Source organism: Camellia sinensis, chromosome 15 (assembly GCF_055761805.1).
Source record: "Camellia sinensis isolate YWXY chromosome 15, ASM5576180v1, whole genome shotgun sequence".
In the NCBI taxonomy this organism is placed as follows: domain Eukaryota; kingdom Viridiplantae; phylum Streptophyta; class Magnoliopsida; order Ericales; family Theaceae; genus Camellia; species Camellia sinensis.
This window is the reverse complement of record NC_138975.1, coordinates 9265074-9280925: the sequence shown is the minus strand read 5'-3', so window position 1 is coordinate 9280925 and position 15852 is coordinate 9265074. Positions and strand designations below refer to the sequence as shown.

Genomic DNA, 15852 nt, shown 5'->3' with positions numbered 1-15852 from the left:
AATCAATGTCGGGACAGTTTACAGAGTCTTGTCGGACCCTTAAAAAGTCGCACCCTCAAAAGGTGTGCCCAATCTGTCAAAAAGCGTGCCATCAAAAGGCGTGCCCAATCCATAAAAAGGTGTGCCGGACATGATGGCAAGGCGCGTCACCATCTTGGCTTGCGCGCCCATGTTGTCGTCTAGCGCCGAGCGGCGCACGATATGCGTGTCTGCCTTGGCTATTTAACCAAGACGGAGGCTGAGGCTGAGGCTGAGGCTGAGACAAAAACCTGCTAAAAAACCTCTGAAAAACTCTTTGTGTTCTGAGAGAGATACTCTGTAACACTCTGTTGCCATTTGTAACCAACCATTCTCTGAAACACTCAGCAACCCATAACATGGCCTCGTCTTCCCGTTCAGCTACCCAGAATATGGCCTCTTCGTCCCGTGGTCTGCTCACTCTCTTTTCCGACCTCAACGAGTCAACAAGAGAGATAACTGGTGCGGTGGCCAGTGAACCTCAACCAAGCGCTTCTGGTTTTGCTCCGTTGAACTTTCCGATGCGGTCGGTGGAGCAAAAAATGGCGGTGCAAACTGATATTGAGGCCAATCAGTATACTTTGAAGTCATGTGTGGAGACCATGACGGCGGTCACAAACTTGCCGCACCGGCTGCAGAGTAGGACAAATGAGGTGCAGCAATTAAACGCCCAACTGGCTCTGTTCCAACGCATGTATAAGGATGCGCGAGCAGAGATAAGTGTGCTAAAGGTGGAAAATAAGGAGCTGAAGCGGAAGGCCACCGTTATGTTCCGATTTGGAGGTCCGCCATATGCTGCAGTGGAGGAGCAGGGAGTAGTGATCGTGCCCAGTGGAGTGGGAAACACGAAGGCAACAACGGCAAGGGCCACCCAGGACGGAGGCAAGAAGAAGAGACCGGCGGCAGAGTAGAGAAGAAAAAGCCCGCTTGTGGATGTGGTTATTTTGTTTTGGTTTGTGTGTTCTTTTTTTCTTTTTTTTTCTTTTTTTTGTGGTGTAAAATTGTGATCGGGGTTGATCCCTGATATGAATAAAGTGAGTGTGTTTTGCAAACTCGAATGGTAGGTGTGGTAATGCATTTTTTTTTTTTTTTGTGGTGTAAAATTGTGATCGGGGTTGATCCCTGATATGAATAAAGTGAGTGTGTTTTGCAAACTCGAATGGTAGGTGTGGTAATGCAGAAAACTCAACTGGAATGAAATTTGGTTTTTTTTTTTTTTTGTTTTGTTTTGTTTTGTTTTGTTTTTTTTTTTTTTTTTGTTGAAAATAATAAGAATAATAATATATAAAATGAAGTGTTGGAATCCAGTGGAATCAATGAAGGCTAGTATAATATATTTTAGTGGGGAAAAGAAAGATGGGTATGTTGATGATATAATAAAATAAAAGTGGATATGTGAAAGATGTTGTTTTGGGTGGAGAATAGTTTAGAATGGAAAAGTGTATATAATAATAATAAGAAAAGTGAATTGGGTGGCCCGAGGAGGGTTCAATTCATGTGCTTATTATTTATTTATTTTATTTGTTTTTGGTAGAGTGTATCACATGGGTGAGTGGTGGTAAAGGCTGTAAAAGAAAAAATAAAGAAATAAGAGAAGAAAAGTGAAGTGGATCACATGGATGTATATGGAGAGAGAGAATCAGTGCTTAGGTTCTGGTTGGGACCCACTTGCTCTACATTACCAGGAAATAGTTTCAATAACCCACCACACCCATCGAAAATGAGTTTCGAGAAATCAATCACTGGGATTGCCATTGAAATGAGCAACTGGGAGAGGAGCTGCTACTTTTTTTTACTTCATGGTCTTAAAGAGAGAGAGAGATCGATAGTGGTCTCAGCGCAGAGGTGGTTCCCATGGCTGTTGCTGCTGCGATGTGGTGACTGGAACAGAAGAAGCACGGGCGTTGCTGCTGTGATGTGGTGCTTCCCGTGGCTGCTGCTACTGTGGCGTGGTCGGCATCAACAGTGACTTTCACGAAGGCCGACGGCAATGGCTTGTGTGGCCTTTGGTTCGGCAGCTATGGAGCTTCGTTGAAGAAGAAAAGAGCTGGGTCTTTGTTGAAGAACAAGAGTGCTGAGTCAGTCTTGGTTTCAGAGAGAGAAAGTCTCCGGATTTAGCTTTATCTACTGATTTTAGAGAGAGAAAGTCTCTGCGAAGAGGACTTCGATTCGGAGAGGGAAGCTATTGGTGACTCCCTTGATGTTGGATGATAGCATGTTGTGGGTTAGCAGCCTCATCTCTGTGTGTGTGTCATGCCCATCATTGTTGCAGACATGGTGTTCGACGAAATGTCCCAGAGGGATTTTTGGTTTGTTTCGGCGAGGTGGTGAAGCAGAGTAAAGGTATGTGTAGAAAATTCTAGCGGACTAGGTTGAGGTCCGGCGGGCGGCTAAGGTGAGGTTGCCGCCCGCCGGGGAAGCGAAAATATTAGGTTCTAAACCTGCTCTGATACCATGTAGAAATTTAATGTATAAAGAGAAATGATTGTATTATTGATTGTTGTATATTCTATATTACAAATGGTGAGGGGCTCCTTATATAGGAGATGTAGTGGAGCAGGTGGTAGTAGGTGGTAGTGGTAGGTGTGTAGTAGGTGGTAGTAGGTGGTGGTAGGTGTAGTAGGTGGAGTAGGTGATGGTAGGTTTTCACAGGGAGACGATTAGATTTAGGGTTTTTTTTTGTTCTAAAGAGATTGGGGATTTTGGGGCACGGGAATGGAAAAAATGGGGGGACCGAGCGGGCGAGATGAAAAAAAAAAGAAAAAAAAAATCATAAATAAATATTTAAATAATAAAAATAAATAAATAATATTTTTTTTTCTTTCCGTTATTAAGGTTGATTTGTTTCGTATATATTTTAATGAAAAATATTTTCGCTAAAATAAAAGTTAATTTTCTGTAGTCAATGAAAAATATTTTTCTGCGGTCTATTTTTTTTTATTACTAAAAATCATGAACTAATTTTTTGTAGTAAAGGAAAATGAGCGGCAGCAGTAGTGAAGGTGGTGGATAAGAGATGATGGTAGTGGCGGTGGTGATGGTGATGGCGAAACAGATTAGTGGTGAAGTTGTGGTAGTGGTAATGTAAATGGAGTGGCAGGGGTGAAAGAGAGGTAATGGTAGTAGTAGTGGTAGTGGTGATAGTGGAGTGGTGGCGATAGTAGTAGTAATGGTAGTCGTAGAGGTGAAGTGGCTACAGTAGAAGTAATGGTGGTGGTGGAATGGTGTTTGCAGTAGTGGTGAAGGTGGTAGAGGAGATGGGTGGTGAGAGAGAGAAATGAGTGAGAGACAGATAGAGAAGAGAGAGAAAGACATAGTGATAAGCAAGAGAGAGATAAAGAGAGAAAGAGATATAGAGAGAGACAGAGAGGCAGAGAGAGAAATCGATAAAGAGAGATATATAGAAAAATAGAGATAAACAAGAGATGAGAGAGATATATAGAAAGAGAGCGAAAAGAGATGAACGATAGAGAGAATAGAAAAATAGAGAGATAGAGAGAAAAAAGATGAGCGAGAGAGACAGAGAGAGAAAAGAGATGAGAAAGATAGAGAGAAGAGAGATGAGCGAGGGAGACATAGAGAGAAGACAAATGAGAGAGATAGAGAGAAGAAAGATGAACGAAAGACACACAGACAAACAGATAGATAGACAAACAGACAGAGAAATAAGAGTGATGAGTGAAAGAGAGAAAGAGAAGAGTGGTGGTAGTTGAATGGCATTTGCAGTAGTGGTAAATGTGGTAGAGAAGATGGGTAGTGAGAGAGAAAGATGAGTGAGAGACGAATAGAGAAAAGAGATAGAGAGACAGAGTGATGAGCGAGAAAGAGACAAAGTGGTCGCTAAAAGTGCATTTTCTTATAGTGGATCGATAAATCGATAGGGAGCTCAATAAATAAAGAAGACAGATAATTCAAAACTCTGTTCAAAACTTAATTCAAATCAATTTTTTAAATATTTTAAATATTTAAATATTTTTAAAATATTTTAATTTTGTGAGAGACAGATAAAGAAGAGAGATGGAGAGAGAGAGACACAGAGATAGAGTGATGAGCGAGAGAGAGAGATAGACAAAGTGGTTGCTAAAAGTGTATTTTCTTATAGTGGATCAATAAATCGAGAAGGAGCTCGATAAATAGAGAAGATAGGAGTAAGAGAGTGAGCAAGTCGAACATAGTGAGGGAGAAATAGACAAATAGACAAGTAGACACAGAGAGAGAAAAGAGTGATGAGTGAGAGAGAGACAGGGAGAGAGAGAGATAGACAGAAAAAGAGATAGAGAGAGAAAGAAAGAGAGAGATGGAAAGATAGAAAAAGAGAGAGAAACAAGAGATGAGCGAGAGATAGACAAAAAAAGAGAAAAATAGAGCGAAAAGAGATGAGCGAGAGAGAGACACAGAAAAAGAGAGAGACAGAAGGAGAAGAGAAATGAGCGAGAGAGATAGAAAGAGATAGAAAGATAAGAGAGAGAGAAAGAGAGAGAAAAAAAAGGAATGAGAGAGATAGAGATAAGAGAGATGAGCGAGAGAGACAGAGAGAGAAAACAGATGAGAGAGATAGAGAGAAGAGAGATAGGCGAGAGACACAGAGAGAAAATGAGAGAGAGATAGAGATAGAGAGAAATGAATGAAAAGAGATAAAGAGAAGAGACAGAGATAGAGACACAGAGACAGGAAAATGAAAAAATGAATGAAAAGAGAAATGTTATATCAAAAGAGTAAGACGACATTGTTTTTTTTAATTTTTTTTGCAACAGAAAAATACCGTTGAATTTATTCAAATCATTTTGTGACTGTATATATATGAAGCTATCTCAAAACCACAATCACCAAAATCTTTTAAAAATTCACTAAATACCAAAAATACAAAAAAAATACCATAATTCAATTCATTTTTTTTTGGTATTTTTATGTATTTATTAATTTTTAAAAATATTTTTTCATAAATTTTTTATTTTTTAGATACATCTAAGTAAGGTACATCTAAAAAAAATATTTAAAATTTTAAAAATATTCATTAAAAAAAAAACACGAAAGCCACTTTTTGTGATGGCAGAAATTGCCGTCTCAAAAAAGCATTACCGTTGCAAATACTCTCATTTTTTGAGACGGCAAATAGTGCCGTCGCAAATGCTCTGCTTTTTTGAGACGGCAAATGGTGCCGTCGCAAATACTCTGTTTTTTTGAGACGGCATTTTCTGCCGTCACAAAAAGTGACTTTTTGAGACGGCAAGTGTGTCGTCACAAATAGTTCCGTCTCATATACTCAGTTTTCTTGTAGCGACATGTTCTCGAGACATGAAAAAGTTTAACATTTTAATTATTAAAATTTATGAACTTTATCCTTGATATGTATTTTTTTATTTATAAACCTACACTGATATGTTGTTTCTCCTAATTTATTCGCCAAAAAATCATAATTTGATGATTTGATATGACCTAGAAGTAGATGCCTTTGTTCCATGGCCTTGTCAATTTGAACTCCCCCCCCCCCCCCCCCCATTTACTCCTCTGCTAAGGTACTACATTAAAGGTTGTTTCTCCTTTATTCGCCAAAAAATCATAATTTGATGATTTGATACGACCTAGAAGTAGATGCCTTTGTTCCATGGCCTTGTCAATTTGAACTCCCCCCCCCCCCCCCCCCCCATTTACTCCTCTGCTAAGGTACTACATTAAAGGTTAGAGAAGCTATATACTTGTGCCTGAGCATCCCTTGGCAATTTCATATCAAGTGAAGACCTCATACTTGTCCAACTTACTACAATCTTAGGTTTTTTTGTTTGGTGTTACTCAAACGTACCACTATACAATTGAATTTTGAGAGAGCAACCTTTATGTTTATAAATTTACAGACAAATTACACTTTTCACCTTCGAGTTTTTACATAAATTGTACTTCGGTTCTTCATCTTCTACTTGCAATAAATAAATCAAATGTCAACCTATGTTTCAATATGATCCTTCTGGCACAACACCGTTTTGAAATTTGAGTAAAAATTGAAATATGATGGACCAAAGTGGATTTGAGTAAAAGTTAGATGGTGAAAAATGTAATTTTTCATACAAATAATTTCTTCTAATGCCTCTAAAATGCTCACCCGGTTCTTATGTGAGCACTTTTTGTTCAAAATTTTAATGGTAAGTGATAAGATGATCAGATTAAAACACATGTTAAACTTTGAGAAATTAATTGTTGTAATTAAGATATTAGAGGCTAGAATGAAATTCAAGTAAAAATTTGAGGGTGAAAAGTGTAATTTACATTGTATTGATTGAAGAAAACTCATGTCATTTTGTACACATGAAAAATGAAAAATTTGACCAAACATTGCTCTCTGTATGCAGGGGTTGATGGTATATAGGGATTGAAATGAAATGAAATGGAAGAAGAAAGAAGAAGAAGGTGGTGATGAGTAGGCTGAGAAGACTAGACAAAGCCCTACGAAGAAGAGAAAATAGGAGAATACCAGTCAAAGTTTTGTTCACATGGAGTTTGTACCGATTCAAGTAGAGAGCTTTAATAATTCAAGACCTATATACCATGGTATAGTGTACCAGCCAAGCCTCCAAGTAGAGCTGCAGGATAAGAAATGAGATTGCTTGGACTACTGGGTATTTTGTATCTGCAATTTGCAAACAACTATATATCTAGAATTTTATTCAAAAAAATATTTAAAACAAAAATGAATCTGAACCATACATGGTCCTTCTAAATAAATTTTAGATAATTTAGCTTTACTGAATTCTATTTTAATGTTGAGCTAACAATATTTAAAAAAAAAAAAACTCGTAGAAATAAAATATATTATCTCCCTCTCTCAAGTGGTAAGTGATTTGAGCAAGATAAACTGTCTTACTTTTTTTGAGAGAGATTGGGACAAGTTTCCGAATCTCCCTCGGGGGATTAATTGAATTCCCACTACTGCTAGTAGGCCATGCAGTAGTAATGAACTTTAGGACATCTCCGGTGGAAGTGTTAATACTTTACTAGTATCAATTGTTAGATGCTAATACACTCTTAATTGTGGCGAGGTGACTAATACCAAGAAAAGAGAGAGGGGCTAAGACCATCTCCAACGGTGAACCAAACCCAGCATCAGATTTAAATTTTGATGAAAAACCTACTTTTTCACGCTCCAACGGTTTCACCAAATCGATATCAAATCCAGAATTCAGCAAAAATGGTACCAAACTGAGTGCAGGCGAAGCATTTCACCAAAGCACTGTTCCTAACCGTTGGGATGAGAGGGACGGGTCGACCATCCGGTTGACCAACCGGTTAACCAACCGGTCGCCCCGGAGAAAGTTCAGACAGTTCACAAAAAGGTTCAAACCATTCAAAAAAAAAAAAAAAAAAAAATTTTTGCCTAGGTGGTCGACCACCCGGTCGACCGGCCGGTTGACCACCCGGTCGACCACCAAAAGTTCAAAAAATTCAAAAAAAAAGGTTCAAACAGGTTAAAAAAAAAAAAAAAAAAAAAAATTTTTGCTGTTACCGGTTGACCGGCCGGTCGACCGGCCGGTCAACCAACCGGTTGCCCAGCGCAAATTTGATGAAATGGATTTGATGTTGAACCGTTGGAGCGCGAAGTACCAAATTAAGGAAATGACCCATTTTCAACTCAGATTTGGTGAAATATTTGCTACACCGTTGGAGATGCTCTAAGAAGGTTGGTTGCGTGAGCCATCGTAGCTTTTTTAAAATTTTAATTATTTTATTCTTTTTACATATATATATATATATATATATACACACATTTAAGCGGATTCATTTTTGTTTAACATACATTTAAACATTTCTGTCGGAATAAATTGAATTTTATCACCTTTTGTAACATACTTAAATATATAATTTTATCATTTTTATTGAAGATGTTGTCAATTTAAATCTTGCTTAATTTGTTAGCCGATGGTATTACATGCACTAATTAGTGTACTAACTAGTATTATGTCATTATTACTGACCTCACATATTATACAAATTATAAATACTTAAAATTTTTAAAATTATGTCACATCATCTGTTAGTACATTAATTAATACACTAATAAATACATATAACATTATTTTTTGTTAGCATCCTTAAGCTTTGTTTGCATTTATTGTGCATTGATTACTAGTGAATGGGAAGAAATTCATGATAATTTAAAACACATCTTTTTCTTAAAATTGAGAGAGAGAGAGAGGGTGAGAGTAATGAAACTATATTATGTGTGTTTAGTTTTAGTTTTTTGAATTTAATTTTTTTAAATTTGAGTTTTTTATTTTTTGTATTTTTTATTTTTAATAAATATTTTTAAAATTTTAAGTATTTTTTTACTTTTTTAGATGTATCTTACTTAGATGTATCTAAAAAGTAAAATATTTATGAAAAAAATATTTTAAAAAATTAATAAATACATAAAAATATGAAAAATATACTGAATTTTCATAATTTTTTATATTTTTGATATTTAGTTATTTTTTTTACCGAAAATTATACTTTTTAAATATATTTATGTTAGGTGTATTTAAAAATTAAAAAAATGCTTATAATTGAGAGCTTCCCAAGTCGATGGTCTTTCGAATTAGTCGATTCAATAAGTCGAATATTGAGTTATCAAAAATTAATATTATATAGCTAAAAAATTTATTTAAAAAAATTATTGTATGATTAAAATTCATTCTAGATATAAATTTTATTATATAAAAATTACGATAATGCTACGTAGCTCAAATTTTGTGGCTCAAAAGTGGTTCAAATGGCCAAAACGACGTCGTTTTGAGTACAGAACAACATAAAAATGGCCAAAACGACATCGTTTTGGCCATTTGAGCCACTTTTGAGCCACAAAATTTGAGTTACGAGACATTTTCCTAAAAATTAAACTCGAACCACATATAATAATAATAAAAGTACAGATGTGAGAGAGCATGGTTGCATGAGAAAAAGTAGTGTGCCTAACCTGCAAGATTGGGATTCTATGCAGAGAGAAAAGCCTCCCGTGAAGTGAATCAAGATTTTCTCCTTCATCTCTCTCTTTAACTCTTTCTTTGTTAGGTTATTGGGCTAACTTTTGGATTCAATTTTAATAATGTAAACCATTCACATTTTAAGATTTGTTGAGTACATCATATCTGTAAAAAATCAAGTTGATCGGATATCAGAAACTATGTGTTCGGAAAACTGTTTATTAAATTTTTTTCAAAAATAGTTTATAGTGCGATGATTTAAACACATATTTGCTGATATCCGATTAACTTGATTTTTAATAGATATAATATACTCAACAAATTTTAAAATGTGAACGGTTCGGATTATCAAAATTAGATCCAAAAGTAAGCCCAATCACCTAATAAGGAAGGAATTAAGAAGAAAAAGGAAGGAGAGGATCTTGATTTCCCGTGAAGTGTCTCTGCACTGCAATGCAATGTGTGCACATTAAAAGACTGGATCAAAATTCAATGCCCAACAAGAAGCTTCCCCCAAATTCATCAAAATATAAACTAACTAGTCCTTGATAGCTTTTATTTTTATTTCTTTTTTTTTTTTTGTTCTCATAGTCACTGTGTTATGAGTATCATGATTCCTGATTGTGTTTTATAGCAAAAGGCAGGTAGCCTTCACACTGTTTATTAGTTATTATTATTTTTTTAATAATCAAGTGTTAGTTCAGATTACTTTGCGTATATCTTGATTATTTTGGGGTATTTCAATTAAAAGAGTCAAAAAATCAAAATATCCAATTATATCATTCTTTTTATTTTTTTACATGTCTTTTTTTTAAAAAAAACTAAAAAATTAACTAAAGACCTTCTAAATACATATCCTTTCTAGAAGTCATGTGTTTAAAAACATGGTCTGAATTTTAAAATGAATTTATTTTTGTGTTTTGTTTTGTTTTTTTAAGTGAATTGGAGTGTCTAGTAACTAGAAAAGCGGTTAATTGTATCTTTAAAATTGAATTTAAAAGAATTCCTTCGCAAAAACAAAATGAGTCTAGAAATAAATTTAAAATTATTTGAATTTAGAAAATATAATTTAAGATCACATGCACTTGGTTAAAACAAATATTTATTTTTAATAATTTTAAAGTATCATATCATATTATCTATATTATACGCTGAATCATTAACATATCAAAATTTTACTAATTCACACTTGTTTTGATGGTTGATATATACGGATCACCACTTAAAAGTAATTATTATGTTTGACAATGGTTACAAAAGTTTTTTTTTTTTTTAGAAACTCTTTTTGGTGTAATGAATTTTTTTTAAAACTTTACATGTACATTTTAGTTTAGAAAGATCCAAAAAGTAATTTTTTTAAAACTCATTGAAGACACTATTTTGGATTTTTATTTTATTTTTTATATATACTAATTTAGAATCTAAAAGTGAATTTTTTTTAAAAAAAAATCCACTATAAAACAATTTTTTTTTTTTTTAAATAACAAAAATACAAACACAAAAACAAACCAAGCCTGCCCTGTTCTTGAGTCTTGACTCTTGAGTGCTTTTTCTCACCTCCCAAAAAAGCCCCCACTCTTCTTTTGATGAAGTACTATTTCGTCTTCTTCCTCCTCCAGTAGGACTGTTGTATTGTATATTACTGTAGTTTTTTTCATTGTTTTTATGGGATAGCTGTGAGCTTTGTTTGGTTGTTCCATAATGCGACCAATTCTTGAACAGGATTTTTACACCATGCTTTGCTACTACTAGTCAATGTCTTTTTCCCAATTTGAGCAATACTGTTTCACAGTTCAACTCCCTACTCTGTCACTTTCTCAACTCAGAAAGGACTCTCTTATTTGTGTCAAAATTGAAAATGATTCATGTAGGCAGATTCTTCACCAACCAAGCTATAAATACCACAGATTCCACCGAAGTCTAGCCCCCCCATATCAGTAAATCTCCCCCTCCAAAGCTCACTTCTATGGATCTCACAAGCCCTAAGTACTTTGAAGCTCCTTCCTTTTTGGCTCCCCATGGGGTAAGTAATGGCATTTGTCTTGGGTTTCTTTGTTTATGCCCTAATTTCTATGTATATCATGTGTAGTTGAGGTGAGGCTCTCTCTTAATTTGTGGTAACTTTTTGATACGTGAAACTTGCATAATTGTGGACGTAATTTTAGTCTTAAAATAAATCACATAAATTTTGTATTTTTTTATATTTGAGTGTAACTTGTCATTTTTCTTTGTGGTTTTTCTTACTTAACTCTAATTTTTTAGTTGAATCACTCAAATGTTGTACTCACGTGTAATTTATTATTTTTATGCGCTTGTGTTTTTTCGTATTTTATTGATTCTGATTAGGTGTGATGGATTCTTAACATTTATTACTGAACTTGTAATTGTTTTGTTATTTTGTGGGTGTTTTTTGATTTCAGGAGCCACCATTGGAAGGAAACCCTAGCTTCTACAAGAAAACCATGGAGAACCCATTTGTAGAGACCTTCCCTGACCCACTTTGCAAGCTCAGTCTCAAGGAGACATCTGAGTTTGTGAAGTCATTTCCAATGGCAAATCACATCACAGAGAGCAGAGGAGGAGGTTATCTTGATGTTTCAGCTCAGAGGAGGAGAGAAGGAGTGAGTTCAGTCACAAAAAGGAACATAGTAGAAGCTCCTTCCACACCTGGTAGGCCCATTTTCAGCTTCAGTGCTGGCAATTTCTCAAGAAAAAACTTTCCTTCAAAGTGGGATGATGCAGGAAAGTGGCTCAACAGTAGTAGCTCTTGCCATGACTCCCCTGCTCATCATCATCAACAACATGGCTTGAAATCATCTGAACCCTTGAAAGTTTCCAAACAATGTGAGGTCTTTGCAGAGAAATCCAGGGTTACAGAGGAAAAAGTCTCAACCATTCATGGGTCTGTAGCTTCTTTGGAACATCAGATCTCAGCCAGAGTTTTCAATGGGGTCTCAGCTTCTTCAGATGTACTTCTAAAAGGTATGATACCTTTCTTCAACCTTTGGTCCCCTTTTTTGTTTTCTGCAACTAAAAAATCAATTTTTACTGTGCCCCTTTTCTTTTTTGGTTTTCCAAAAGCCTTGTGTGACTTTTTCACTTTGTCTCTTTTTGTTAATGTTTCTTGTTTGGTTAACATACCTAGTTGAGCATTTTCACTACAAACCAATAAGGGTATTGGATTTCAATTTTTTGTTATACTTCCATTTCATGATTCTGGAAATACATTGAGAAACATTATGCATAATCTGACCAGAACCCAAATGCCATAGCTCTGTGTTCTTGAATAACCAGAATTTTTTTTCCCCTGTTGGCCTAGCTCCAAGAACACCCCTTTTATGATTCAATTTTTTGTCAAATTTTCTATTTTATGATTCTCAAAATAGATTGACAAACATTATGCATAATCTGACCAAAACCCAAATGCCATAGCTAGCTCTGTGTTCTGGAATAGCCAGAATTTTTTTTTTTTCAGTTGGACTAATCTCCAAGAACACCCGTTTGGATTTTGTTCCTGCAGATAAGTTCACAAATGAGGTAGAAGTAGAACCTATTTTCCCCAAATACAGATGCCTGAAGCCAATGCAAGAAGGGTTTTTGTTTGGAAACTTGGTTGACAATTCCATGAAAGATGCATCGACTGAGGCGGTTCATGAGGTTAAACATAGAGATGTCGGGACCGAGATGACTCCGCTTGGGAGTTCGACAACTTCAAGATGTCACACACCGTTCAAGAGCTCATCCCCTGCTCGACACAACACGCCTGCAAATAGGTCAGGCCCGTTGGCCTTAGTGAGCTCCAATAGTGCAAACACCGCCAACATCGACATTTCCCAACTGCAAGATTGCCATTTAGCTAAATTACAAATTGGGACTCAATTTGATTCCATTGTTTCGACTTGGAGCTCAAGGGAAGAGGAGGAAGAGGACATATCAAAGAGCTTGAGGCACTTTGAGATTGGGAATGAGTGCAGGAGAAGTGTTTCGGAGTCAAGACCTTGTACATGGGAAGAAGAGGAAAAGAACAAGTTTTGCCTCCGGTAAAATGCTGTTCGGTTGCTAAATTAACTTGTTTTCTACGTTTTGTTTTGCAACAATTGTAACTGGAAAGAATTACAGGTACCAGAGAGAGGAAGCGAAAATTCAAGCTTGGGTGAACCTCCAAAGTGCTAAAGCAGAAGCTCAGTCAAGAAAGCTTGAGGTACTTTTCTAGTCCTTTTTGCTCTCTGGCTTCCATTAGACACATTGATACTACATTTTCCTCTGTCACAAAAGTACAAGCATATCACAAGCATGAAAACATAGTTTGATAACTGCATTTGCCTCCAAATGTTCCAATAGCACTAGGTGTGCGATCTCTTTGGAGAGGTTGGTTTTTAGACCAAAACTTAACAAAAGACAAACCAAACCAACCAGTCTAGGGGTAAAAACATACTGAAAATTGGGTTTCGGTCAGTCCAATCAGCCGGTTTGGTTTTTTTGGGTATAATTTTCATCCCTAATTATCATAGTATTATTTTTCATTACAAATCATTGGACAGGTTATGCAATTATATGAAGTTCCAACTTTATATTTGGCATCATCATTGGTGACCCCAATCTTTGGCAACACATGTGGCTCCTTGTGAGGTAGGGACAATGTTCTAAGAGCATATGAGAAAAGTTAGGAATCATGAAATTTTTTTCATGAAAATGATCATGAAAGAATTATGATCATTGGATTACCTTAATTAGTGTATAGTGCTTCATTCTAAGTGTAATCCAAAGGTCACAAATCTTTCATGATTATTTTCATGAAAGGTTTTTCATGATACCTAGCATAACTGAAGAGTATATATATATCAGTAATGCTAGGTATCATGAAAATTTTGTCATGAAAATAATCATAAAAGGTTTGTGACCCTTGGATTACACTTAGAATAAAACACCATACACTAATCAAGGTAATCCAAAGATCATAAATTTTTCATGATCATTTTCATGACAAAATTTTGATGATTCCTAACTTTTTCCCTATATATATATATATATATATATATAGAGAGAGAGAGAGAGAGAGAGAGAGACGAGCTGAATTTTTTTGACTATAGACTAAAGTTGGAAGGCTTTGCCAGTCGTTGGCTTCATCCTTCCTCGAGCCACCCGCTGCTCACTAACACCCTTCCCCTTTTATTTTCTTTTGTGGTCCAAACCTAAAAAGAGTGTCTTCCTCCCTCCACCCAATGTAGGGTACATTTTACTAATATGGTTTCACACTTTATGAAGAAGAAGAAAGGCAAGAAAAGTCATCCAAGCACATATATTTTATAGCTTCATACAAGACAAATGTTGTCATTAGCCCATGTGAGCAAAGTTCTAGGGAATTGAGGGTGGGGATCACTCATACTTAAAATTTGAATGTGTAATTCCTAGTGGATTAAACAATGATTACTCAATAAATTAATGCGCTTCACCTTTGAATTTGGTCAACAATCCTTTTTTTTTTTCTAAAACACAACTTAAGTTTCTTCAAAATGCTCATTCGAGCCAAATCAAAATATAATATATAGGTGAAGTGTGTATTACTCAATAAATTTACTCACTCAGCCTTTTGTATTTGTCCTTGTCACTGTAATTTTAAAAAAGCCCGCGTAAAACAAAAAGTGGAGTAAAAATAGGACTACCCATTTCATTTTTTTTATGGTTGGACATTGATTTATGTCTTGGGCATTAGTTATCTGAAGTTTTTGTATGATGGGATGATTTTTAGGTGAAAATCCAAAGGATGAAATCGGATTTGGAAGAGAAGTTGATGAAGAGGATGGCAGTTGTTCATAGAAGAGCGGAGGAATGGAGGGCGACGGCCCAAATGCAACATGCGGAGCAAATTCAGAGGGCAATGAAACAAGCGCAGAAGATGGTGAACCGGCAGAATTCACATTTCTCAGGCCACCAGAGTTCTTGCGGTTGCTTCCCTTGTAATAATCATCTTTGAACAATAGAAGAAAGTTCAAAAGCCAATTGGAGAAGAAGACATATCCATGAGAGGAAAGTTATAGAAAAACAATCTGCATTGTGTACCACATGTTCTTATGAAAATATCCAGAGTTCCATTTCCCCAAAACTCTGTTTTGATTTTAGATTTGTAGAGCAAAAGAAAAGAAAAGACCCAAAAAAAAAACAAAAAAAAGGCTTCTACTTTATTATCATTATTATTTTACACTATAAATTCAAAATCTAAACACAATTTAGAAATCAAAATTAGAGAAATCCTAACCATAAACGTTGGAAGGCCTTGTGGAGTAACATGTTTGAATTCAAGAGTGAAAAGAAAATAAATGATTTATTAAGTTAAGACGGGAAAAATTTTAAAAATTTTGCAGTTTCATTCATTTGGTTTGGTTAAGCTAGAAAGGAAAGGAAAAAAAATAAAAAAAATAGTAATTCCTCTGCCATGTAACATGTTATTTGGATATACCATATAAAAGAAAAGAAAATAAACTATTACGAGTTACATTACCAAAAGCAACTTTTTATGATTTTATTTTTTCATTATCTAGATAGACAATTTTAATATTATAAAAAAATTATTGGAATTCTAAAAGAAAAGCCCAAATTTTCTCTAATTTTTTCATATTTAGTAATTCAAATAAATAGTTAGAATCAAGAAAAACCATTTTCTTCTTCTAAATCAGTCAATCCCAAAGCCCTGTAAAAACATTCAAGGGATAATTGTTCATTTAAAAATTGACTTTTTAGTGGTTTTTTTATTTTTATTTTTTAGGATAAATTACATTTTGTCCTCTTTATGTTTGATTACTTTCTCACTTGGGACTTTAAAGTTTTTTTTTTTTTTTTCCCACTTTGGGCCTTCATGTTTCAATTTTTTCAGTTTACTCTTTAA

General features: G+C 35.1%; 1 protein-coding gene across 1 annotated transcript; it reads left to right on the top strand.

Moving 5' to 3' along the window:
* Positions 1-10474: 10474 nt before the first annotated feature.
* On the top strand, positions 10475-15072 carry LOC114320705 (Remorin family protein). Its single transcript, XM_028267765.2, has 5 exons — positions 10475-10992; positions 11390-11951; positions 12490-13009; positions 13089-13170; positions 14719-15072. The coding sequence occupies exons 1-5, from the start codon at positions 10936-10938 to the stop codon at positions 14941-14943; spliced, it is 1446 nt and encodes a 481-aa protein (XP_028123566.1). The 5' UTR covers positions 10475-10935; the 3' UTR covers positions 14944-15072.
* Positions 15073-15852: the final 780 nt, after the last annotated feature.